This window comes from Ixodes scapularis, unplaced genomic scaffold (assembly GCF_016920785.2).
Source record: "Ixodes scapularis isolate PalLabHiFi unplaced genomic scaffold, ASM1692078v2 PGA_scaffold2__306_contigs__length_199485367, whole genome shotgun sequence".
Lineage (NCBI taxonomy): Eukaryota > Metazoa > Arthropoda > Arachnida > Ixodida > Ixodidae > Ixodes > Ixodes scapularis.
In genome coordinates this window covers 131714097-131739474 of record NW_024609857.1, presented here as the reverse complement: position 1 = coordinate 131739474, position 25378 = coordinate 131714097, and the positions used below count along the sequence as shown (strand labels likewise).

The following is a 25378-nucleotide window of genomic DNA, read 5'->3' as shown; positions in this document are numbered from 1 at the left end:
CAGGAGTTCCGGTGAAGTCACAATGACGCCGAACTCTGACTGGCATTGACTGGAAGGATAGCGGGTAGACCTCAATGCTACATGCCTTGAGGTCTACCTTCTATTTTTTTTTAATCAGTCAATAAGAGTTCGGCGTTTTGATATCATTGCAACTCCTGTGCAAGAAACAGACGAACTTGCGCTCCGCATACGATTAATTCATCCACCCACAGCTCAGTCTCGTAGATCACAGCAGATGCTGTAACTGATGCCATTCTAATGAATCCGAGTAGAAAGAGGAGAAACATAGAGGAGAAAGATAAAAAGAGGAGAAAAACTTAGGGTGGACTTCACTTTCAGCGTGCATTTTTTACGACACTTACGCAGCTTCTTGGAACTCCATACATTCTGACCACAGTGTACCCTTCCGTCGTCTTCAGGATGAGAGCGTTGCCATTGAAAGGTCTACTTCGTAGCTCAGCAGAACCACTATTTACTGCCTTCAAAACCTGTTTCCAGTTCTCGTCAGCATAAAATTTGCGTTCAAGCATGACTCTGGATTTACAACATTTAAGCTCACGTACGATGCCACGCCTAGGCTCTCGGGTGTTTTTCACACCGCAGGAAAAAAAAAAAAATCATCACGGTTTACGTGTGTTAATCAGTTGTACCAGTTCTTATAAACATGTACAATCAAGCCGTCTTTTACATTCGGCTTACCGTAAGCTTTTGAGATCTCAGACGCTCTAATCACGCATGACAATAATAATCCCTGAAGAGGGCGAACAAAGGTAGACAAAGGACAAACACAACTTCCGAAACACTGCTAGGTGACTGGTGCGCGACCGAAAAACTCCGCCTGGTCATGGCATCGAACCAGGAACCTCTCCGCCTTCTCCAGGGATTAGTATCGTCACACTCGCTTGCACCATTGCATTAACTGCATTATCACCGTAAACATTCCCCCTCGCTTTTTCACGCAGCCATCTAATCAAGAAGAGCCTTCCTCCGGCGTATCATGAGCGTTTTAAGATCCTTCCGCGTATCTTAAATACAATAATGCTGGACGCCGATTGCCGTCACGAAATCTTCACAGTCGACAGAACCTAAAGACCTGCCGATAATAGCACGGCTTCGTAAGGACAGCTCTGCAGAGAGAGCTGTCCTTACGGCGGATGCTTTGCCCGGATTAATTTTGTTAACCTAGCATTTGTCAAGTTACAATAAACTAAGTTGTCCTTCATGAAAAAGTATATGCATGTCGTTTTCTCCATAAGAAAGCTGCCATTAGAAAACTTAAAAAAAGCAGTCGCCCCTCCCCACCCCCCTTTCCCCATGCCTCTGAAATACACCTTTGGCCCAATTTTCCATTCAACGGACTTATGGTGCATCTGAAAACTTGAACATACTTTGTTGCACCGCGTTATTCTACTCCAGCGATGCAACAAATAAACAAATTTTGTTTTCGTAGCACTTATATCTAAGGAATACAATTTTGTTGCTGATTAGTCGTCAGGATCTCCCTATTTTAGAAAAAGGTTGGTACTGTCAGCGTAGAGCACAAAGCTAGTATGTTGAAGAAAAAAACACCACGAAAAAACGCCAGACGAAGATTAACAGCTGACTATCAACTAAATGCTTATTGGAAAAAACACAAAACACATCAATTCTTCGCTCCGTGTCTCGTCAGTTCCTGTTCTTCGTTCGTCGTCTTTTCGCGCTGTTTATGTATTATTTTTGTACTACCAACTCGCTGAATATTTCATAATTTAAAGTCAGTATATCACTGGAGAGTAGGATCTAGACATTCATCACATTATTAGTTTTTACTTTTAGTAAACATGAATGCAGTACCTATCTTGTGGAACGCCGGTCCGAATAGGTTTAGGTTTCAATGCTCAAAAACTATTCTTGGGGAATTAAGGCGATACTGAAATTGAGATATTAAAATTGTCAACTACATAATAAATAAATAAATAAATAAATAAATAATACAAAATATATTTCTCTCGAAGGCGAGTAGAGCAAGTTTGTTCTTCGCACAAATAGAAAACTCGATTAGTTTTGGTGGCTAAAGAATAATCACGTAATGTACTTTCATGCCTGGAAATATTTCGTTCCTTATTGCCAACGTAAAATGAAGTCATATTCCGTATCGCTCTAAGCATGTTATTAGCTGAGGAAAAAAAAGACGTTGGAAACGGGTTAAGAGTGGCAGCTTTGTTGCGTTTTGACTGCACCCTTGAGTGAGGTGATTTATTACGAGTTTCTAGGTCCAGCTGTTTGAAAGACAAACTTGACCGCACCAAATCGGGCATCTCTAGACAACGATATTAAATAAATTTGTTCCATAAACATACAAGAACACGCCAGAAGATATAAGAACATATATCGACTGATTTAATTTGTATACCCTAGCGCACTGTTTAAAAACCACCATCCCACCCCTGGTGCGAGCAAACTACGTGCGCCGAAACCAGATCCGCGTGAGGCGAAGTCGACGACGTAGGGGGCCTTAGATCGATAAACTGGCAGCTGAAATGACCCCCAATTCGCCGCCGCCATGTTGCACATTTTTGACCACTAGACACGTGACCTTATAGTTTTACGTCTAGATTTTAGCGAAGTATCCTGCAGAAATAATTGCTAATTGTCCTTTCCTATCAGTACCGACGAGATGACTCATGTTTCGTTTGTTTTAAGTTCAAAATGTGCTTTTAGGACAAAAGACTCGGGCTGCTTCGCAATACCTTTCCTAGATGCCGTCAGCCGAGGTGCTGTATTTCGGGGTTTTATCGGAGCTAGATAGTGATATCTGGGGCTAACAGTAGTGAAAAAATAGTTTATCATGTTTATCATGAGAACGCAATGTAAATCTCCGCTGCTTTGAGTAAAAGTCTGAGGATTTGGTACGGTCGCGTGTCTATTGGTAAAAATTGTACAACATGGCGGCATTCAAGTGGGGGTCACTTTTGCCTGGTGAACGGATGCCAGCTTATCTCTTAAGCGCATGTACCTCGTTGGGCAAAGTGTCTGTGAGTGCGTCGTGCCGACAACGGCGCCACCGCAACCGCGTGACGTCACGGCCACGCGTTGGTCTATAAGTTTTAAGCGCAGACCGCATGGAGCGTTTTTCTGCACGCGAAAACGCGACGCGCTATGAACGCTCGCGCGGAAGCTGACGCGGGGTCACCCGCATGCACCCAAAGCCGAGCGCCGCCGGCCGCGCGTTATCAGCGTTGCCAGATAACAGAATTCTCAACGCGCGATGTAATTGCTCACGCAAATACTACAAAATAAGAGTTAAAGTTACAAATAAGTAAATAAAACGAGTTTTTGTGGCAAAACTAACACTTTTTTAATTTTTATGTGGCCAATAAAAATGTTTTTGAACATTTTGAATTGCGCTGAATACGAAACAGCGTACTGAGCCAGCCGCGTCGCGAGTGGTGTGTTGATCGGGTTGTTCGTGTTGCGTCCTCTCCTCCGCTGAAGTTCAAGTGAAGTTTACTTTAGTGGAAGCTCTATTTGCCAGAAACTGAGATTTGCTCTAGTCCAGTATGGAGCGAAAGCGAAAGCTCCTCCTGCTAAGAAGTATGCTTGTGCTAAAGCAGGCACAGCTGGAGCATAGATCATCTCCCTGGGTGCGTCCTGTGTGGCTGAACAGAAAGGTTGAAAGCGAATACTACACAGCGGTAAGCACCTTTTTATTACATTTGCCATATAATTAACTTCAAAAATCTATGAAACTAACTTTTCCGTTTACTCTAGATGCAGGTCATGAGAGATCAAGAACCCCAGTTTTTTTTTAGGTTCTACCGCATGTCGCCGCAGCTTTTCGACAAGCTACACCGGCTTGGTGCCGAGAGGCTGACGAAACAGCACGTCGTGCGGGAGCCGATCACCTCCGGCGAGCGCCTGGCGATGACGTTGAGGTAATGAGTCGGGCAGAACCACTGCCGTGATTGCACCTGGTTTCTATTTCTTCAGCTGTCGACCCGTTGCTTTCAGCTTTGTCTTGTGTTCTCTTCATCTCTGTATGTCGTCGTCCCAGTCGCGCTCTTTTTCAACATGAACCCATTACACTCACCACATTTTTTGCATTGATTAGACAAGCTCCCCACGAGTGGCGTGCCATATTGATTTACACATTCATTTTCTTATTTCCTACTTAGGGGTCAGTAGGCATGTCAACCTTTTCTACGCCCTGGGGACAAATGCACTTTTGTTTTGGTGGAAAAAATAAATTGTAATTAAGTATGGTGCACCTCTCGCACCTTCAGCATAGCATTCCAGTAGACAGTAGGTTACTTCATTTGACTGATTAGTTAGTTCAACCAGTTCTTGATTCAAGCCATGTGTCAATCCACATCCAAATTCAAATACCTTATTGTTAGGAGAAGCATTAAAATCATTATACATGCAATAAAAACTGTATCAGGACAGTGGAAGATCAGTAACTCAAACTAACATGCAGGTCACATCCGAGTCTTATCATCTGAAAACTATAATTTGAACTCCGCATTATTCAAAGAAATTTTTGGTCCCATTCGAGTTTGAATTAACGAGATTCCACTGTACTGATTGTAGGTAACAAACAGAATGATTAATTTTTCTATAAGATGGTCATCTTTTGTGCAGGTACTTAAGCTCTGGCAATCCCATCATGGATATCGCCATGGAGTTCCGGGTGGGCCTTGAGACGGCCCGTGAAGCAATTCACTTGACGTGTCGGGTGTTGTGGGAGGAGCTGGCCCCCCGTTACATGAAGGTATGTACGATAACAAAAGTTTAGCTTATATGTCTGAAATGTTTAGGGAAACAAATCCGCCTGTTGCCAAGTTTTCTAAAGTTACGAACACTTTGTTTTGTGCCGTAACCTGGTGCCAAAACTAGTTTCACGGTGCATAAAGAGTACATGGCCTATAATAGTACTTGTGGAATATAATGATAGTTATTGTTAAGTGATTTGTTATTCTTTGCAGCCTCCCAGTGAACAAGACTGGCAAACCATCGCAGATGCCTATTGGATGCGGTGGCAATTCCCAAACTGCCTTGGGGCTGTCGATGGGAAACATGTGCAGGTTGAAGCACCAGCCAACTCGGGCAGCCTCTACCACAATTACAAGGTATAGAAAGAAGAGCTAAAATCAAATTACAATGCATGCAGATTTTGTGCCCTAAAATTTGCACATGTTTACATCGAGGCTTGTTCTAAATGCACTTGTACCATGCTCATTTTTTTTCTTTTCAGGGCACTTTCTCTATCGTGCTGATGACAGTGGCCGACAGCAGTTATGTCTTCCGGCTGATTGATGTCGGCGCCCTTGGTCGCATGAGTGACGGCGGGGTCTTAAAGAGGTCCCCAATTGGCCAGCGTCTCCAAGCTGGCTTGCTCGGACTGCCGTCCCGTGCCCAGCTCCCCGGCTCCAAGATGATACTGCCGTACACATTCCTGGGCGACGAGGCCTTCCAGTTGAGGCCCGACTTCATGAGGCCATATCCTGGGTCGAGGGAGGAACCAGCCGAGCGCTGTTTCAATTACCGACTGAGCCGTGCACGGTGGGTCAACATAAGGCGTTTCATTTGGCACATTTACAGATAAATTAAATTACATGCTAGTGTTACTTTAAACTCTCTTGTCTGAAAATTTACCTTCCTGTATATCTCTGCTTATGGGTCCTGGCGTTCTCGGGGTCAGGGAGAACACCAATGTTCACGACATGGTCAAGGACCTTTAGTTCACCATAGGTGAACCGACACTTTGTTGGCTTGAGTGACATGCCGGCAGTCTTGATGGCTTGAAGCACGGCTCAAAGTCGCCTCGTGTCGGATGTTTGTCGAAATCCCATGAAAATACCACGACATCGTCCAGGTAGACAAGGCAGCTCTGCCATTTCAGACCTGCTAGCACGGTATCCATAACACGCCGGAAGGTGGCTAGTGCTACACAAAGTCCGAACAGCATCACTTTGACCTCATACAGTCCATCGGGAGTGACAAAGGCAGTTTTCTCGCCTTTGTCGAATTCAATCTACCTGCAATGCAGTCACTCTTCAGGTTCATCGACGAAAAATATCGGGAGTGGCGCGGTCGGTCTAACGTATCGTCGATGTGGGGGAGCGGATAGTCGTTCTTAGTCACAGCATTCAGTCAACGATAGTCCACGCAAAACCTCAGGGTTCCGTCCTTCTTTACAAGGACGACTGGCGATGCCCACGGACTTCTTGAGGGTTATATGATGTTGTCGTCGAGCATCTCCTGCACTTGATCTTGAATCACCTTCCTTTTCTTTAAGGAGACTCGGTACGGCAACTGGTGGACAGGGAGCATGTCGCCGTCGGTAACAGTGCGATGTTTCGCCACTGGTGTTTGGCGAACTTTCGAAGACGTGGCAAGGCAGTCGCTGTATTCAGCGGGGATATCAATTAGTTGCCAGCGCTTTGGAGCTGGGAGCTCGGGGTCGATGTCGAGCTGCAGCAGCAACACGCTTTTGTGCTGTGATGGCGAGGTTTCCTCAGAGATTGCGGTGACCACGACTGGCACCTGAAGCTCCTCAATGTGGCCCACGGTGGTACCCTTTGTTAAGTGCTGCGGGTCCTTGCGAAAGTTTGTCACGAGAACAGTTGTACATCCTTCTTGGTGGTCTGTTATGCCTCATGCGACGCCGGCGTAGAAGATTCAGCGCGTAGAACATTCTGACTTCGAACAAGCGACAGAGTTCTAGAATTTACCTGAACGCGACAATTAGAAAAATAACAAAAACGTGCCTCCGTTACTAGGTATCGAACCTCGACTCTTTGCGTGGGAGCCACACTATAACTGTTCGGCCACGGGTGCGCTGCCTAGTTGGTCAGCTGTGCGCGCGGCAATATCAAGTTCTATGAATAGGGAATGCCTTTGCTGCTTGAAGAAACAAGAAATGTACGGTGTCCAATAATGAGTTTCCCTGTAATCTATTGACTGTGAATTGCCGATGGCATATCGACTGGTCTCGCTGATCTCGTGCTGCTACATGATGGCATAGAATAATGTGTATCAACCACTTTTGGTGTGTACTTTAAACTGCTTTGAAGGCAGATTGCACACAGGCAACTCATACCTCAGATTTGCTTGCTTTTTTTTTTTTTTTTTTTAGCAAATGTGATGCTGTTTTTTTTCCTGCAGGAGGTGCGTCGAGAACTCATTTGGCATTCTGGCTGCCAGATTCAGGATATTCAGGGGGCCCATTAAGCTAAATCCTGAGAACGCAGAAAAAGTTGTGAAGGCCTCCTGTGTTCTGCACAACTTCTTGAGCCTTGAAGTCGAAGGGCGGTCCGCGTACTGCCCTGCGGGCTTTGCAGACCATGAGGATGCCTTCGGCAAGGTTGTTGAGGGCCAGTGGAGGAAAGAAACTGCCACAGACACGGCCACCTTCGACTTGGAGCCCACCCACGCAAGGAGGAGCAAGGAGACAGCACAGGCAGTGCGTCACCACTATGCGCAATTCTTCATGAAGGAAGGAAAAGTGCCCTGGCAGTGGAAGATTCTAGATATAAAAGAGCCAGACAACTGAACATCTTTGGACAAGTGGAGCACTTTGCTTACTTTACAGGTTTTTAGTCTATGTGGTAGTTTTTATTGTAATTAGTGTGTAAAAAAGAGCCAAGAAAGTTTTCGAATAAAAGAACATGAGTGCATCAATACTGTTCTTCCTCTTGCACGCTCAAATTAAGTGTACAAAAATGACCAAACAGGAGACAAAGTAAAGCCCACAAAAGACAGTATTTCCTCATTTATTCACAAGGTGGATACTTTGCCGCAGTTTGCAGCAGCTCAATCTCCATGGCAGACCGTTGTTGCTTTGGGCACTGGCGGAGCTTCTCGGCTATCACTGAGCCGAAGTGTTCGGCTGAGTCTGTTTCCTTACATGCCAGTTGGCCAAGCAGGTTGATTTCTTTATCAAATGGCTTCTCGGTGCGTCGTTTCTTCCGAGGTGCGCCTGGTGCACCATTCATACCGATAGTAGAAACTGGATATGGACGGCTTGACGATGCACTTGGGCACGGTGGCTCTGTCACATTCATAGGCTCTTGGGACTCTGGCAGGATGCTTGCATCAGCGCTTGTGTCATCGCACATATATTGGAGCAAAAGCTGTGCAGGGGAGAGCTCGCAGGCTTCTGTTGTGTGTGACCGGTCCTCCATTGCTGGCAAGTTTCCGCTGATCCTATTTTAAACATGCAAGAATCAGTTATAAGACATTCACTTAATGCTTCTGAAGACATGCAATCTTTGTTTTTCACAGTGAAATCAAGCATTTGCACTGTCGGTAAAACATAACTGACTCTAGCTGTCTGGGATACATTGAAACAAACCGCATTACAGGACACCCATATACGAGGCCTCAATGACAGCGAATTGTGTATTGACATTTTGAGACGTAATGGTGTAACTCTACACCAGGAGCTGGCTCGTTTTCTTAGTTTTCATCTGTCCACTACATTCATTAGATCTATGCCAATAGCGTATAGTTCACCACTGATATTTCATTCTGTTAAAAGAGGTCTGTCGAGCCATGTGCAGTTATGTTCAGTACAAATGAATAATTATGAGGACTACAGAGAACAAGTGCAAAAAATTATTTTACATACTGTGTATATTCCAAGGTGTCGTTGAGAAACGTCATCCGCTTAAAATATGCCCAGCAGACCACGACAACTTCGTCCGCACCTGCTCCACTTCTTGGGGCACTGACATCTCTTTTCTTTTTAACATAAGTGTCACGTAGTGACTTCCACCGCTTCGTTGCTTTTGGTCCTGTAAAACGTAAAAACATATACATTCTGGGAATGGGTGAACATCAAGAGCACCTTAGACTTTTGATAAACAAGCCGGCGAGGAGGTGGCAAAGAATGAATGACAAGATCCGTGCTCCAGATTCAGTGACATTCTTGCACAGGAGACTGATGTTTCTCTATCGGTCAAAGTTATGTGACCCGATAAAAGCAAATTAAAAAAAAAAAAGTGTTATGCATGCTGTGGTGCTGTAGCAAAAAAAGTGCAACTAGGTGGTACAAAGTTTTGTTAAAACATTAAAAGAACATAACCAGTCATAACCTGCAAATATAGACATTCTACTACCGAGAAGAAAAAAAAACACGTTTGGACTAGGTAAATGTTTGATCTAAAGAGAAGGAAGAAATTCGCTGCCCTAGCCTTCTTCATTTTTTTTTTGTTTTTTTTTTTGTTAGGAGGGATTGGTGGTTAACGTTGTCGGTGGCCGAGTCGTTTAGCGCACACCAGCTCGGAGCACGTGGACCGAAAGCTTGCGCTGCAGAACCCAGGGATCCTGGGTTCAATCACCACCCCTGCCCGTTTCGATCTAGAAAAGCATCATACCGGCGTACGGTCATGTATCACTACTGCGTGGTGCACAAGAACCCAGGCTAGCGGTGGTACTGCACTGGCTAAATTGCTCATCTACAGCTGGGAATTGTATAAACAAACGCACACCCCATTTTTTTTTCTGTTCAATTAAACGGCACAAAACGCGTTTTTTCCCCCTCGGTGTCATGAAAAAAAACTGTCTAGATCCGTAGAAAAATTATCGTGTTCAATGGCAACGTATAATCTGCGCACCGTTGTGACAAAGCACAAACTATTTCCCCTTAGTAAAACACTATACGATAGAATTGTACGATGACAACGCGTAAAAAGCAGCATGCACATGGTGCTTGTGGCACCAAAGCGAAAGGGCAAAGAAAACACATACCTTCAAATCCCAGGATAGTACCTATGGTATTCCAGACATGTTTCTTCTTGTCATTATTTTTATACTCCTTATCTGATAGGTCCCAAAGAATGGGGCGCTTCTCAACCTCGTCAATGAGCATTTCATTGAATGCACGTTTGTCAACCATCGCACGTGCAATCGGCAAACAAAAAGAAGCGCAGTCAAACCGCCAAAACCAGAAGCGGTTTTCTGTGCAGAATCGATCGATGGATGGATGGATGGATGAATGGATGAATACGGCTGAGCCCTTTGGACCGGGCGGTACCTTACGCCACCTAGCCATGTGATGGTTCGAGCGACTCTCATTGGTCGAGAGCCGCTTCGACGCCTCGGCGCGCGCGTCTTGTTCTGGGTCGGCTAGAAACCAACGCTCCCGCGAAAACGCGCGGCCGCGCGCAGGAAATGACGTCAATTTGACGCCGACGCGCCTGAATCGCGAGCAAAAACGCTCCATGCGGTTTGCGCTTTAGAACTGTTACTGAAGGAGATCATGTAAGAGTGTTTCCCCTTCGCAAAAAGGGTATGCCTGGGGACGCAGGACCGTGACATCGTTCACAACGCAGACGGCTGCGGTGAAGATCCAGTGCTTCGGCTTCTACCCGAGCGCTTTGATGACCCTCGCGGCAGTGCTCGAGATCCCGGCCGAGCTGGGCGCCATTGTGTCGGCAGCCAGGATAGGACGCCGCACCTCCCACGCAACCGCACTGCTCTGCGCCGGCCTGGCGGGCGCGATAGCTCTCATCCTGAGCGAGGGTGAGCCCTCTTGTAACCGGGGACCACTGTGTGCGGCAACGCAGTCCAGTCTGCAGTCACGCGTGCTTGAGCGTCGATGAAAGCCGCGCACGCGCACTCCCATTTTCCATGGAAATGTCGCGAAAAGTAAGAGACAATTCGTCGTTTTGATATATTATCTACAAAATATCAACACACATTAACTAACGTTCAGTAGACTACAATGTCTTCGGTGAGAGAAGAAGGTAAATAGCGAAGAGAAGAGAACAATTTCATTGACAGTTTTATCGCTCAACTAACTGCCTATAAAACCATTTTATAACAAAACTTGATACTAGGGGTGAGTGAATATTTGAAATATCGTATACGAATCTAATATTCTAAATTTATTATCCGTAGTTGATTCGTAAACTAAGTCTTTTTTTAATTTTCAAATATTCAACGTGCAAAATATATTCGAAAAGAAACGATTATTCGAGAGCGCATTTGCAAACTCCAGTTTCGTTTTCGGTTTTCGTGAGAAAGGCTCATCGACAGTTACAACATAGCATAGCCACTTCGCGCCGCGCCTTTCCAAACATCGATGTGATAAACTGTGGCTCGCACTCGCATTTCTTTGAGACTAATTAACTTGTGATTTAACAATGGTGCGTCCAGAGTTGTGCTGCATTGCCCATTCGTGTTATGGTGGACGGAAACGATTGACATGAGCCGTCTGCGAAGCGAAAGAACAGCGTTTAAACCAAAAGGGAGGAGTGCCATTTGAGAATGCTTTGCAAGAGAGACGGCACGAACGGCGCAATTTACAACATGCTATTTAACATTTTAAGCACTGACAGGTACCAGAACGCCCTTTGTCAACCATCTGGAACTGCACCCAGCATGAAAAAGTATAGAGCGATGAATGTGGGTACGCAAGGAAAAGATCAATCAGGGCTGACGAACTTTGTGCGCCGTACAGAGACCTTGTCATAAAGGAACACACCAGCACTAAGTAATAACCTGGCCTCCATGGTAGCGCCTACAGCATTGTGGAAGTACGCGATCGTAAAGAACTTATGACAGAAGCGGTTCCTAACTGCAGCCTATCGTCCCACTGTACACTTTCGGCCATAATTGTGCCGAGCATGTATGGCGACACCCGAAAGAAGGTGAAAGCGCTGCTCATCAGGGCGTTCGAAGGTCGCACTACCCGCATTACCACTGTTGTCTTCACAGGTAACTTGTGGACATGACGCAGGAACCAAAGTTATGTAAGCCGCACCTGCCATCTTCTCATTCGAAATTTCCAAACGAAGTGGTACGCATTCAAAAGTCGTCACATGGCAGCCAACCATTCTGATGGGAACATCGCACGTTATATGCTCGGCAAAATGAGCCACGACTGTGAAATTTTTGAAGGATGTGTTGCTTTTGTAACAGATAACGGGCGCACCATCCGCGGGCTACTGTAAGGAAGCTTCTGTGCTGAAAACTCCTGCTTTCCGCATACCCTCCAGCTGGTGATAATTGACGCAGGTTCCTGTACTCCGGCCGTTGATTGCCTGTGCAAGAAGGCAAGGCATATTGTACGGCATTATAGAAGCACAGTTCATCAGCGCTGGAGGAATTCTAGAAGATAGATAAAGGCACTCTAGGTCTGGTGCAGGATGTTGCGACGGGGTGGAAGAGCCAGTCCCTAGAATTTTGCTTCGCCCTCTGGACATCAAAAAAGCAGTCACGGTAGAGCTTGCCATCTCAGAATGTAGAATCGATGAACTTATTGTTGGTGGCCGGCTAAGACTTCAATGCGCGCTTCGCCTCCAGCTCGAGCGTTATGTCTTTGTTAACACTTCGACGCCCGCGTAGCCGAAAACCGCTGAAAGACAATTGCGTGCTGGAGGTGGAGCTTTCACTGACGTACAAGCCTGTCATCAACTATGGTTCATCAAATAAAAAAATGCTTCCGAAAATGTAGAAGCATTGAAGCTACTATTCGACGTCAGTGTTATCACCAGCGCTTAGAAATATCCATCGCAGTCATCCCAGTAATATTATGATATTTGGTATGCTGAACTGCCTATAGGTAACTGTGTCGGTACGTCAGAGTTTTCCACACAACTGGCTAGGTCTATCAAGGCATGGTTAACCGTGTTTTCTAGATACAAGCAAGCATGCATTGCCATGTTCCTAGAACCACATTTCAAGTCAACGTTTTTCAAAGCCGAAAAGTAAAATTTGCTTTGGTATTATATAGTGCTGGAAGAGCAAGGTTTGAGTACTACAACAGAAGGAATTCAGTCAGAAGCTGTAACGTAGATAGAGAAACAAGCCGAATTGCCTTCAAACGATTCGTTGGGAGGCAATTTACACTTGGCGAAAAGTACACGGAAAACCAAAGCGGTTTTCAATCCAGAATGGGAGATTAATGAGTATGCCGAGGAGGCATCAATAAAAAGACGGTTAGTTCCGTGTGAGTGGTGGCGAAATGTGGATTGATATATCGCGCTTCGAGAAGCTTTGCTTCAAATGCCTGGCAATACCTGCCACTTCAGTATTCTGTATGTGTATTCTTTTTCTGGAGACGTTGTTTCTCTCAAAGGGGGCGCCTTCTGCCTAATCTGCACATGTTTTTGTATGTAACCAGGCCGTTTGGGTTTATTGACTACTGTACCTTATTACACTTGTCAGGGTAGTTGAGGTGTTCCAACATGTGCAAATAAAAATTCTGCTAAGAAAAAATGCACCTGCCTTTGACTATACATAGCTTTCACGGGACGTCACTTCTCCTATTCCCGCCCGCCGGTCGCGTTTACCAGGTACTGAGAAGCAGACGCGGACGCCGTTGCCGCTCGTGCACTTTTCAATATCGTGTATTGTGCGTACGTTACACCATCCACATGCATGTCTACAACATGACGTTTCCTTCCGAAGTTTCAAATCACTGAACTAACCATTTGAAATAAAAAAAAATTCAAATTCACTATGTCAACCGGAAGGCTCGTAAAGGGTGGAGGTTGTTTACCGCATTCTTAACCCCAAACGCTGGGTGGGCACCCAATCGGGGTTCGCATCGTCCATGAGAGTCGAACGTTCGCCTACCCATATAAAGCACCAGCCTGCACTTGAGGTAATAAAAGTCTCAGCTGTGCAAACTCGCGCCACCGTCAAAACACCATCATCACAAGTAAGCTACAAAGTTTTGTGGTGCAAGCCCCACTTTTGTAAAAACTTAAAAAAGTCTGACGAGTCGATCTTTTGAAATAGTGGGCTATTGTTTCTAAATACAATTTCTGGTGTGCCATGCCATCAAAAATAGATTTCAGGTGGTGGATTAAGGATGACTTTGAGAGGCTAATGCGTGGTGTAACGTGTGGGATCCTAGAATAATAATTGGTGAGAAGCAGATACTATTTTTCTGAAAGGCAAAACAGGTCCATGCCAACTTGCTGCCACGGTCTTTCCGGGAAAGACGTCGCTATCAACGTCTCTCGTCGGTTGCTCGTTTCTTGAATGCACTGGTGGCACAGACGGACAATCTTTCCTATTTAAGTCGATATGCTAGGCAGTTAGACAGACCCGCGTGCGCGTGCCCGGAATTTGGTGATGCCTTCATACCCGTGGTGTACTTTCCTCAAGATGTTTTCGCTCATGAACCGGGGTTCATACATTCTTGACGCTTTCATTAGAAGCCGCTCATTAATAAAAATATAGGCTCGGCATTTTCGAAACTCTTTACACGTCTTATTTACATTTGATAGGCCAGCCCTCCGCACAGTCTCTAGTCAATAGCTAACAAGTGAAATATTTTTTCTTGTTCCTCCTGGCTTAGCTGAAGTTCTTTTGCCAGTGGCGGGGAAATGGGATTTGACGCCGTGAACGTACGCGTCGATCTCTTCTTCCACTTGACGGCATGGGGCTTCAGCAAGAGCATCTCTGGACAAGACATCAGCAACGATTAGGTCTTTAGCTGGAATACGCTTTACGTCATGGGAGCATCTCGGGATGCGTAGCTTCGTGCGTTGTAGTCTCAGCTGGATATCTTCTAAACGTGATGATGCGCGTCGTCGCTCTGTTTTTTGTCTAAGAACTGCGCTAATGCCATAGAATGAGGCGACTGCCGAGATCACTGTTATTTTCTTGGGATTAAACAAGGTGCACGTACTGGGGTTGAAGTCGGTGCTACTTTCAATGTGTCATAAGCCATCTGCTGCTCACAATGCCGGACCTTTTCGTTCTTGGAGCTCAAAAGCGCCGTCAGTGGATGCGCCTTTGGAACTAAATGTAGAATGAATTTTCCGGAGATGGATTGTCATTCCCAGAAAACTCTTCAGCCCACTAACGCCGGCTGATGTTTTTATTGTCCTGACTGCCACGAGCTTGTATTCATTAGGCTGGACCTCGGTTTGTTCTGCCTAGGAACTTCACCCGGGCTGCCTCAAAAACGCACTTGGTGTCGTTCAGTGTGATTCCCACTTGTTGTAGCCTTGCAATGACTTCTCTCAGTCTTTTGTTGTGTTCTTCCTTGGAATGGCCGTAGACGAAGATATTGTTTATGTTGCATACATGTCCCTCAATGCCGCTATACAACTGGCTCATCTTCTGGTAAAACTGGTGTGGACGTGAGGCTGAATAAAAACCTTCTGAACTTGTAGCTCCCGAAGAGAATAATGAAAGTTGTCACGATCTGCAACTCTGGTGCTAGCTGAAACTGCCGGAAGCCGGAAATGGCGCCGAGCATGAAGAGGAACCTCGCATGCCCCAGCTGTGCGAAAAAGAGTTCCGTGGTAGGGAAAGGGTAAAATTCTGTCTCAACACACTTTTTCAAAGATGTGAAATCTACGCAGATCCTATAGCTTCTATTTGGTTTCCGCACCTCTACTATAGCGGAACACCAGTGGATGGGTTCGTCCACAGGTTGTATGACTCCAAGCTAAACAATGCTTTCGAGCTCTTTCGCTTACTCTTGCATGAAAGGTATCGGGATCCTTCTCGCTGAGGTCAACAAAAAAGCCCCAGCGCCTTGGGGCAATCTTATTGTGTATGACATGTTCACGCCTCCAAGACCCGTAAAAAGCGAAGATAACTCAACTTTAGCGTTAACTGTCTTGGAGTTTGAAGTGACCACTGCATTAAGTTTCTTGGCAGCATCTAACTTCTCGCTGTATCGTCTTGACAAGAGCAGATGATTCAAGGTTTTTGAGAACATAGATATCTGTGGGTACTTTGTTGGTCTTGTAGGCTATATTGCCATGTTGAACGCCACCGACGCGTAATTTGTCTTGACCAGGTCGCTTTAGAAGCTTTGTCGGTTCTGCCAAAGGCACTTGTTCAAAATGTTGAATGCACACGGTTTCAGGGATGACCGGGACGTCATCTCCTTTCAATCTTAAATGACAGGGGGACTTCTTGGAGCTCCACAGTAACAGATTGGGGGTCAGTACCTCTGGCACCCACAGTCTTCGCCCCCCCTCCCCCCCCCCCCCTTCCCCCCGAAAAAAAGGGGGGTCTTCCTTTTCGGCCATAAGTTCTTAGACATATTTGCAGCCTAAAGAAATTGCTCGGAGTGTCCTTTTTTTCCCGCAGGTGTGACATATTGCAACGCTCGCTGGACATTTTTTGCGCGCGTGTCGACTATCTAAGGCAGTGGCAGCAGTGGTCGAAATCTCTGGTGCTTTGTGTAGGTGGTCTTTTTTGCGAAAAATTGGCTTCTGGTGCAGGTGATGCCCTGACTCGACTAACGTTGTAAGATTCCGGTCGAAGGTCAGTTTGTTGTTTTTTGGATTCTGACTGGCGAGCCATAGTCGTCGCAGTTTCCAAGGTTAAGTTAGCGTCTAACTGCATTTTATAAATAGTTTTCGGTCTCTGACTCTTACAATAATAGGATCTCTAATTATATCGTCGTGTAGAGTTCGGAACTTGCAGTGCTGAGCCAAGGTATGAAGATCGGTCGAGAAGTGTTAGACGGGCTCGGTCTTCCTGAATTTTTGTGTTTAATTTTTATCTCTTGGAAATCAGGTTTCGTCAACCTATGAAATGATTGTCGAAGGATTTGTGTACTGCTTTGTAATCGGTCATTTGGTCGGAGCTTGAGCTGAAGGAAAGAAGGATGTCTTCTGCTTTGTCTCCCATGCAATGAATTAAAGCATTTACCTGTTCGACGCTTGCTTTTTTTTTCGGAGTCCGCTGACCATCCAAAATCTTTCGCCTGATCCACATGGGTCAGTCTTTTGACTTTGAGAAGTCAAGCTCTTCCGGTGGCTGGCAGACTAGCATTGGAGTGGTCATGTAGTTTCGAACGGTCGGGACGTTGAGATGGCTCAGCGTGGATTATTAGTCTGTAGTAACTTGCTCTTTTGTTTCGTCACCTTTTTAGGAAGCTTGAACGACGTGAGGTGAGGTGGTGGGGTGGGGTAGTTACGTTGCCACCATGTTGTGTTGGGTATTTAGTGTCCCGGCGAGCGGACGACAAAGCAAGACCAGCCAGGTCGAGGGCACAAGCAATCCATCGCCTTTTATTCTTCGTCTTCCACAGCTGTAGTTGCAGTCCGTGCGCTCGAAGAGCTTCTAGAACAGACTTTATAACCTTTACTAATTTTATATCATATTTTATAACTGTATATTTATCGCATATATCATATATCGTATATGATTTAAGTTTAACCTATCTTTACATACAAAACAAATTGATACATTAACAAGAGTGTTGTAGGCGTTACCCGAAAGAAGTAAGGAAATACGTTACTCGTTACTTGCAAAATAAACGAACGCGTTACCGACGTACGTTACCTCAAAGTAAAAAGAACGCGTTACCGTTATTTTTAGCGATTAAAAGTAACGCACGGTACTTTTGCCTTTAAAAAATGAAAGCAACAGCGGGGTTCCTGTAGCGACAGCATTTATTGACGCGGGGACAAAGGGCGTAGGCTTAGGGGTTCTTCTAGAGTGGGATTTTTCGTGTGGGGGAGAGGAGACGACATCTTGAAAGTATGTGCAATAAGTGCAATAATTAATGACTTGGCGCCAATACTCTCTTTCAGCTTAAGTTTAGACGCAGCCGACGCTACGAGCGAATGAGCCCAACCAAGCAGTGTCAAAAGCGCGAGTCACTGGGCCTTTTACGTTTATCATTGGTTCAGCGATGATAGAACACGTACACAAACAGGGCGAACACCATGGTAGTGCCCTTTTGAGTGTCTGAGTGATCCACCAGCTCGTAGCTTCCGATGCGTCTGAACTTAAGGTAAAAAAAAGTATCGAAACACAAAAAAAAATTAAGTGTACTTTTTTCTGGTTTTCTGAAGATGTAACGAGTAACGGAACTACGTTACCCTTTACCTGAAATAAGTAACGTAAATCCGTTACACGTTACTGTTTCGAATAGGTAACGAGATCGTTGCCACGTTACTGAAAATAGTAACGCGTTACCGGTAACACCTTTTTCGGTAAACCTCTTCTTCAATTAAGGGGAAGAGGTTTGTCATAAAATTAACTTATTACGGGACTGTTTATTTATTTATATAAATAAAGACCGTAGATGTAGAATTTCTAGTGTGCACGTAAAGGACTATTTATACCATATTCGGAGCTCGGTTTTTGTACACAGCGTAGCAGATAAAACATTATTTTTGTAACTTTACTTTATTTCTCAAAAAAAGTAAATACATTCACGTAAAGACATATTAATGAAAAGTAAACAAAAAAACACTGATTTAAAACAATGCAGGGACACATTCCAGTGTTTTTCTCATGGCGACAGGGAAATGGGAAATAAGACAGTTACATAGATATGCTGTTTTCTGTAAATGTATACAGAATTCAATGTAACTCCTTTCTCAGAAAAAAGGGAAAGAAAATTTACCATGACAAGTGTGCGTGAGCTGTCTTATCAGTGACTGCTTTTTTCCTCGAGACTTTATAAGCTACGTTTCACTTTAAATCCGACCGCCGCCGACATTATCCAACCCGACCCCATACGGCCGATCAGGCAGCGCCAGAATTGTGCATCGTAACCACGTCCGTTGTATTTTTGCGTCTGCTATCAACGACTTAAACCAGTCACGTTACAGAGAGAAAGCGCCGTATCCCACGCATTTATTGTGATTGATTGGTTCCCCTGGTGACAGGAGAGGCACAAAAAATTCGCCGAAGATACTTAAACTGCTCACGTGTAGGAATTCAAAAGCATTCGTACACGCAGCGCATTCCTTACAGCAGCGCGCCCTCTTCGTTAGGCTTTTTCCCACGGCACTCAGGCGTTGACATCACGGTCCCCCGCTGCGCAGGAGCGGCGCCCCCGCTGGCTCCACGGCTTCCGTGACGATGCATCTGCGTTGCTGTGCTTTTCCGTTTGTTTTATTTCTTAGGCGCGTTCGCCTTGAACTTGAGCGCCCCCGCCGGTTTCCGTGATGAAGCATCTGCTTTGGCTTCGCAGAAAATGGGAATTTAGGTGCCGTTTTCGCTGCTACAGACAACGGCTACTGACTTCGCCGGCTTCGTTCTATAGGGCAGTTAATGCGTTCGTATTAAAATGCTTTCGCATGTAAATGACAAGTGCTGTGAACATGCACTTTTTTGGCGCTTCTTTGATTGGCTCCTTCTGATCGTAGCTTCGGTTGCGGTATGAGATATGTTTTGTACAACCTCGTTTCGCATTGCGTTTCTTTTTGTTTATTTCGCTCGAAGAATCTAGTTTGGGCGAAATGGATGAAACGCGCTTTACGCTGACCGCATAAATCGGTTACTTATTGTGCTGTGATTTACTACAGAGGTGCTCGAACCTTGTGCATTCATTAATTGAGAATCTGAATTTAAAAAACTTCCGGAGGAAAAAAAGAAACTGTCTGTTTATGGAAATTTTATCGCTAAGCCTTTTATCTCAAACTCATCAGAAAATCATTCTGAACTCTTCTGGCGTTTCCTACGATTAAAAAATTTGTGAAACGGAAAGAAAATAGAAATGGATTGCCTATTCTTCTCATCATTTAGCCGAAATAGGCGCCAGAGTAACGCTTAATACTCTTTAGTGTGCACGCAAAGGATAGGGTAAACAGTTATATTTTTTTTTATTTAATCAGGTGAGCTGATATTTCCACTATTTTAGCAAAAGCTTCCACTAACTTTCGACACCTCTTCAGGCACCGATAAGTTAAGAACCCGATTTATGCGGTCAGTTTAAAATGCGTTCAATTCATTTCGTTTATGCTATAGTTCGCCTGTAGGCGTAGCAGAATGCGCATGTAGATGTTGCGTAACCTTTTTCTCTAGACCAAGTCATTCCCCGGCTGGCAGTGGTGATTGCGGTGAAGGTGAGCGTGCGAGCGTCCGAGTGCCTGATCATCGTGTACACGGCCGAGGTGTACCCGACTTTGTTTCGCTGCACGGGCGTCGCGTTCTGCTTCTGCTTCTCGGCCATGGGGAACATCGCCACGCAGCTTGTGGCCAACACGGTGAGCAAATTATGCCTTTATTGAGCACAATCCACAAGAAAAAAAAAGAAAAACGTGGGAACTGAATTAAAACTTTAAAGAAACGTCCTAAAATCCAAGGGAAGGTCGAGTTAGAAAAAACAAATGTAGACTCTCGAACAAAGTATAAACGTGTCGCGTTAGAGTAATATTTGCTATGGCCGCGCCTTGTAAAAAAAAATATAAAAAGGACGGGTTGAATTATTTACTAAGTGATTGAGTAAGACTCTCAAGTGACGAAAACGTGATAGGGTCCTTGTCAGGCAAATTGCAGCCGCAATTCAAGGCTATCAAAAAGAAGAGCTGGGCTATACGGTTTCCTATTGACGGTAGAGGAATACAGTGCCCCGGTTCAAGATGCGCGACGCTTTTTCGAGGTGTTAAAGTTTGTTCTCTGATATTGCACAAAATACGCCGTTGTTCCGGTCAGCATCAGCTAGTAAAACACCAGTTTATGTCACCCGTTTTTTACACTTCTTTGTGAAGGCTCTCCATATCCATGGGCTCGTGCGCGCCTTCACAGTTAGGCGCTGTAGTCAGTGGAACAACACAGAGACCCTAGACCTGAGAGGGGAAGCAACTGAAACCACAGTGACTATTTCTGATTTAAAGGCGGACCCCTCCTGCGTATATTCGTCGCAACTGCACGTACGTTGCGTTCTCGCGTGCCGAAGAGCAAAGCGGGCGGAGAGCTCGTACTGCAAACGCGGCCCATCCACCTGGTGAGCCCGATCGAGCAGTAGGGAAAGCTCTGAAATCAAGGCCCACTAGATGAAACTTTCCGCTTATCCAAAGCGCATACCTCCAGGGCTTCCTGGACCAGGCGCGGGTTCCCCTGGTTCTGGTGTCGGTGATGTGCGTCACGGGGGCCTTCCTGGCGCTGCAGCTACCGGACTCGCAGAAGGGCAGGCTGCCCGACACGCTGCAGGACGTCCTTTCTTACTGGGGCAGGATGAACCGCCGCTCTTACCCCAGACAACGGGGAATCCTCCGGACCACCTGGCCGGGCTGGCGGCACAAGCGACGGCAGCCATCTGTTGGGTAAATGGCTCGAACGACTTGACACGCTGAAGACTGGTGCGGACGTTTGCTCTTGAATGCAGGGCTAGGCAGTATGGCGATAGTGTCAGACACGTTCGAGTATCTGTATATCTCTATCGAGACATGAAAAAATATGTATTTGGTTCTCCGTAGAGAAATATTTACGATGTATCGCTTCTATCGCGATAGTCATTCGGGCTTAGCTATCTTTTTACGTTTCTGATCAAAAATTATTTATCGGGTTTTTACGAGAAACTGAAAATTCCGTTCTCGGCTTAGGGACAGAAAACTTTATATGAACCCACCTCCTCCTCTACAAGCGGAATCCTGGGTGCAGCCTGAATATGCAAACAGTCACTATAGCTAATGAAAAAAAGCAAACAAACAAGTAGTTTGACGAAAGGTCACTTGAAGAAAAAGCAGGATAAGCACCTCCCGTAAGGTCCTTCACCCCTTTCAGTTTAGCGGAGTGATCGCTCGAAAGGATACGAGTGGCAAGGTTGAAACAACCAATCCTGGGCTGTAAAGAACTTGTGAAGCACGTTAGATGACAGCATGGGACATACCCCCAGAAAATTGATATTGGTTTTTTTTCTAGCTCAGGAGAGCCGCGCTAAAAAAAACACATGGTTAATTTCGAGTATACTTCTTTTGTCAAGCAAAGCAAACAGTCTTCTCTTCTTGTGTTTACGGGACATATTTAAAGCGATAATGTTTTCTTTGACGGTATTGTGAGTGGTTGTTGCGAATATATCGTGAGTTTTGAGGTATGAAAACGTGCCATTTGCATTCGCCACCTGAACTGCACCCATCCGCACCTACCACCGCTGGGGGAAAAATGCGTCTCTGTGTGTATATTCCGGGATAATTTTTGGTCGTCTTTACAAATCTATTTCAGGGATATACCGTCACGTAAAACTCAAATGTTTTTTTTTGTTTTTGTTTTTTTTATTTCTCCTTTGACCTTAAAATACATGTATCACAGTATTTGTATTCCGGAATAGCTGTTGGTGTTTCTCAGCCCAGCAATGTTTGAATTCGAGCGACATTGTTAACGAATAAGATTACTTACGACAACAGGATTACAATGTCAGCTGAGGTCCCCGCATTGCGTTGGAGTGGAGCGCAAGGGGTGTTGGCCACACATTAACTCAAATGTGAGAACCAGACTTGCAAGAAAAAAGGGGACGGCCGACTCTTCGTCACTGACTCTTCTGGGTTTTGTGCTTTTATATATCGAAGTCAGCGACGTTTTCAGACGCCATATATGTCGTATTCGATGGATGTCAATACTAATTGTTACAGTCGTGCAACTTGCAAGACCTCTAAACATTGAAATAATGCTTACTCCGATTACGTGATGGCAAAAAGAAAGGAGCGAGTAGGAGCCCGGCTTGTGGGAGAGGGAGGCGTCGGGTCCTCGACAAGCTCTTTCACACACTGGAATTTCGTTTCGCGATTACATGTTAGAGGAAGTTATATCAGACGCTTTTGCAGCGCTTGAAAATATTAGGAATTAGGGATTTCGGGGTTGTCAGTGGCCCTTTGACACCGGTAACAAATTGTTCAAAGACTGAAACCCAAAATGATAAGGATGAGGCCTATACTTTGTTGCTTACAGTGTCATTATCCAAAACAAAACTTGTTATTTACAATTTGTTTTAGTATGAGTCACAAATTTTAAGCAATTTTCAGTGCTCACTGTGTATATCGCCATGAGCCTCTTATGGAAAAAATATATACGTAACAAGATATATCAAACTCGAACCTGAACTTGCCACCATTTAAAAAAGTGAGCGTTTATCCGATCGACGCAGCCTCACAAAAATATTAGCCTCTTTACTGATAATGAGCAGCCAGTTTTACGTTGAAAATGACAGAGTTTCCCAAAATACGAACGCGCATGCTCGATACTACCAACCCACAAAAATTTGTTTATTAATCGCAAGTTATTTTTTTATTCAAAACAAACTCTTTGGCTCGTAATGCCTTCATACTATTTTGCCCTTGTACTTGCAAACCCGGAGGCTTAAGAACTCATCAGCGTTTTGCCTTTACACAGGAGCTGAAATGTCCGTTCTCGAAAACACCAAGCTGCAACGTCTGCGGAACAGTCTGCTGCCATCTCCCTTATATAACTACATTTTTTTAATAACTCAATTTTTGCGCACGAAGTATTACCATACGAAAAGTATATTCGTTCATTAAGTGATGCGTTTGAGTCAATTTAGTTCGCAATAAAACTACTTCGTCTCTTTGTGATTCGTATTACTGTTAAATAAAAAAATTTGATTGTGTCTATGTTTATACAGCCTAGAACGTACCCTGTCGGACGTTATTAGCCACTTCGGGGCTACTTTCAATGCATGGGCGGAATGGCACGATGAACACACCGCAGTCAAATACGCATCCAGGCACCGTACAGGACACAAGCATATGCTAACATACAGATAACCAAAACATTGCAAAGCTATTGGATGAGCAACATTCGTTGCCATGACAATCGTTATTTTGGCCCATTAAATACTTTGAAGCTTCGAGGGGGTCTTTCTGAACCAGTCGCGCCTAGATCACGTAATCGTCCCTCACAAAATCTGGGTATCGTTTGCATTGTATGCGGAAACAACTTTTCAATCTGGGTTATCTAAACGGATCTTTTTGAGAGATATTCTCCTTCGTGTGCATCCAATGGTAGAAAAAATATGGCAAGAGCAGCCAAGCACTGACGTCGCATATTTGTGGCCAGTGCGACGCTACACTCTAAAAGAAGGTTTGTGCGTCTGTTTTCACGCACAATACTCGGAAAGCCAATCACCGCAACTTACGGCTGCAGCTCAGCGAATGACACTGCCGAAATATATGTTTAGACCAAAAAACGCAGTCCGAGTTGTGACATTAAGCAATGCAAAACGTCACTCTTGCATTGCTTTATGTCACAACTCAATCGGCGTTTTTTGGTCTAAGCATATGTTTCGGCATCGTCATTCGCTGAGCTACCTCCGTAAGCTGCGGTGATTGGCTCTCCGAGTGTTGTGCGGGAAAGCAGACGCACGAGCTTTTTTTAGAGTGTATGCGGCGAGCAAGTCGTCTACTTCTTGCACCGGACTTGTGGTGACGCTAGAATGACACCGAGCTCTGATTGGCTTTGATTGAAAGGATAGTGGGTAGACCTCAGTGCTAGATGTCTTGATGTCTACCCACTTTTCTTTTTTGTTTCCAATTCGTCAATAAAAGCTCGGCCATTCTAACACTGTCGCTACCCCTGCGCATGAAGCAGACGAACTTGCGTTCGGCATTGGATAGTTTCCTGGACATCGAGAGTCAAAATCAATAGAGGACAGATTCTGTATTGTAAGTAAGGATTATAAAATGACCGCAGTGTGGATTACACAATTAATTTAAGATATAACAGTTTGGAATAACAAGAAATGTCACTTCTCCGTCATCGCAGATGCTGGTCAGTCGATGAAAAAAATACTTCGATGATCTTGATAAGCCCTGGGGAGCACAGTATCTGCTGTGCGTGTATTATGCTCAGTGTTCTATGTGTTACGGAAAAAACGCATCGAACTGCGTCACTCGTTACTTACAAATAACAGGAATGCGTTACCGTTACCGTTAAAAAGTAACGCATTAAACTTGGGTTACTTCTTAATTATCGATTAGCACGTTTTGTTCTTTTGACTTTACGGGTGTGCATAGGCGCCATACTTCAAGAAACATTATGTTTATCCAGAAACCGAACATAATTACGCTACCTTTACGGTTCCATCTGAATGCAAGAAAGAACGCACAGAAAAACCCAATAAACTGAAATGTGCATGTCGCATGGCGCCTAAAGAAAAAAAAAACAATTTTAAGCGTACTTTTTGAAGTATTGAGAAGACTGTCACGACGTAACTGGGTTACACGTTAAAAAAATAAGTAAAGTAATTACGTTACCTGTTACCGTTTTGAAAATGTAACGATTACGTTACAGCGTTACGTTACAGCACTATTGGAAAAAGTAACGCGTTACCGGTAATATCGTTGCTTGTGGGTCGTTACCCTCAACAGTGATAAAGCGTGCTTTATAAATTGTTAACTTTGGTTGCGGGTGAATTCACTGGATCCTGGAAAAGTAGCGCCAAGCTCTCCGTAGGGTCCCCATATTGTTTATTGGAATAAGCAGCTTTTCCTTCACCTCTTCATCCTTGGTGACTCAACCCAAATTTCCGGTGACAGTATTATTTAAGAAGACATTTCTTCAATACCGAGATTTTGTTATTCCCACGACGGCGAAACAAGCGCACATATCTTCGCACCGCCACAACGTGCAGTGTCGGTGCTTGGGGACATTGAAAAATATTTTTTTCTTTCCCGAAATAGGCATGAACAATAAATACGATTGTAAGAGATCTGTGTAG

The 25378-nt window shown here is 44.8% G+C and overlaps 4 protein-coding genes across 4 annotated transcripts in view; 2 read left to right on the top strand and 2 right to left on the bottom strand.

Annotated features, from left to right (window-relative positions):
* The first annotated feature begins 3750 nt into the window (after positions 1-3750).
* LOC121046750 (protein ANTAGONIST OF LIKE HETEROCHROMATIN PROTEIN 1-like) lies at positions 3751-5114 on the top strand. The gene is made up of 3 exons (XM_040501318.1): positions 3751-3914; positions 4621-4750; positions 4965-5114. The coding sequence occupies exons 1-3, from the start codon at positions 3751-3753 to the stop codon at positions 5112-5114; spliced, it is 444 nt and encodes a 147-aa protein (XP_040357252.1).
* Positions 5115-5254: 140 nt separating this feature from the next.
* On the top strand, positions 5255-7534 carry LOC121046752. The gene is made up of 2 exons (XM_040501320.2): positions 5255-5541; positions 7147-7534. Exons 1-2 carry the CDS (start codon positions 5255-5257, stop codon positions 7532-7534), a joined length of 675 nt encoding a protein of 224 aa, XP_040357254.1.
* Positions 7535-7754: 220 nt separating this feature from the next.
* On the bottom strand, positions 7755-9880 carry LOC120840735 (transcription factor Adf-1-like). The gene is made up of 3 exons (XM_040211387.1): positions 9733-9880; positions 8612-8777; positions 7755-8187 (listed from the first exon to the last, which is right to left on the bottom strand). Exons 1-3 carry the CDS (start codon positions 9878-9880, stop codon positions 7755-7757), a joined length of 747 nt encoding a protein of 248 aa, XP_040067321.1.
* Positions 9881-20791: 10911 nt separating this feature from the next.
* LOC8036026 overlaps positions 20792-25378 on the bottom strand; it is a 566786-nt gene continuing 562199 nt past the window's right edge. Inside the window, exon 12 of the mRNA XM_042291544.1 lies at positions 20792-20965. Coding sequence (XP_042147478.1) covers positions 20792-20965 — 174 coding nt within the window. The remainder of the gene's footprint in view (positions 20966-25378) is intronic.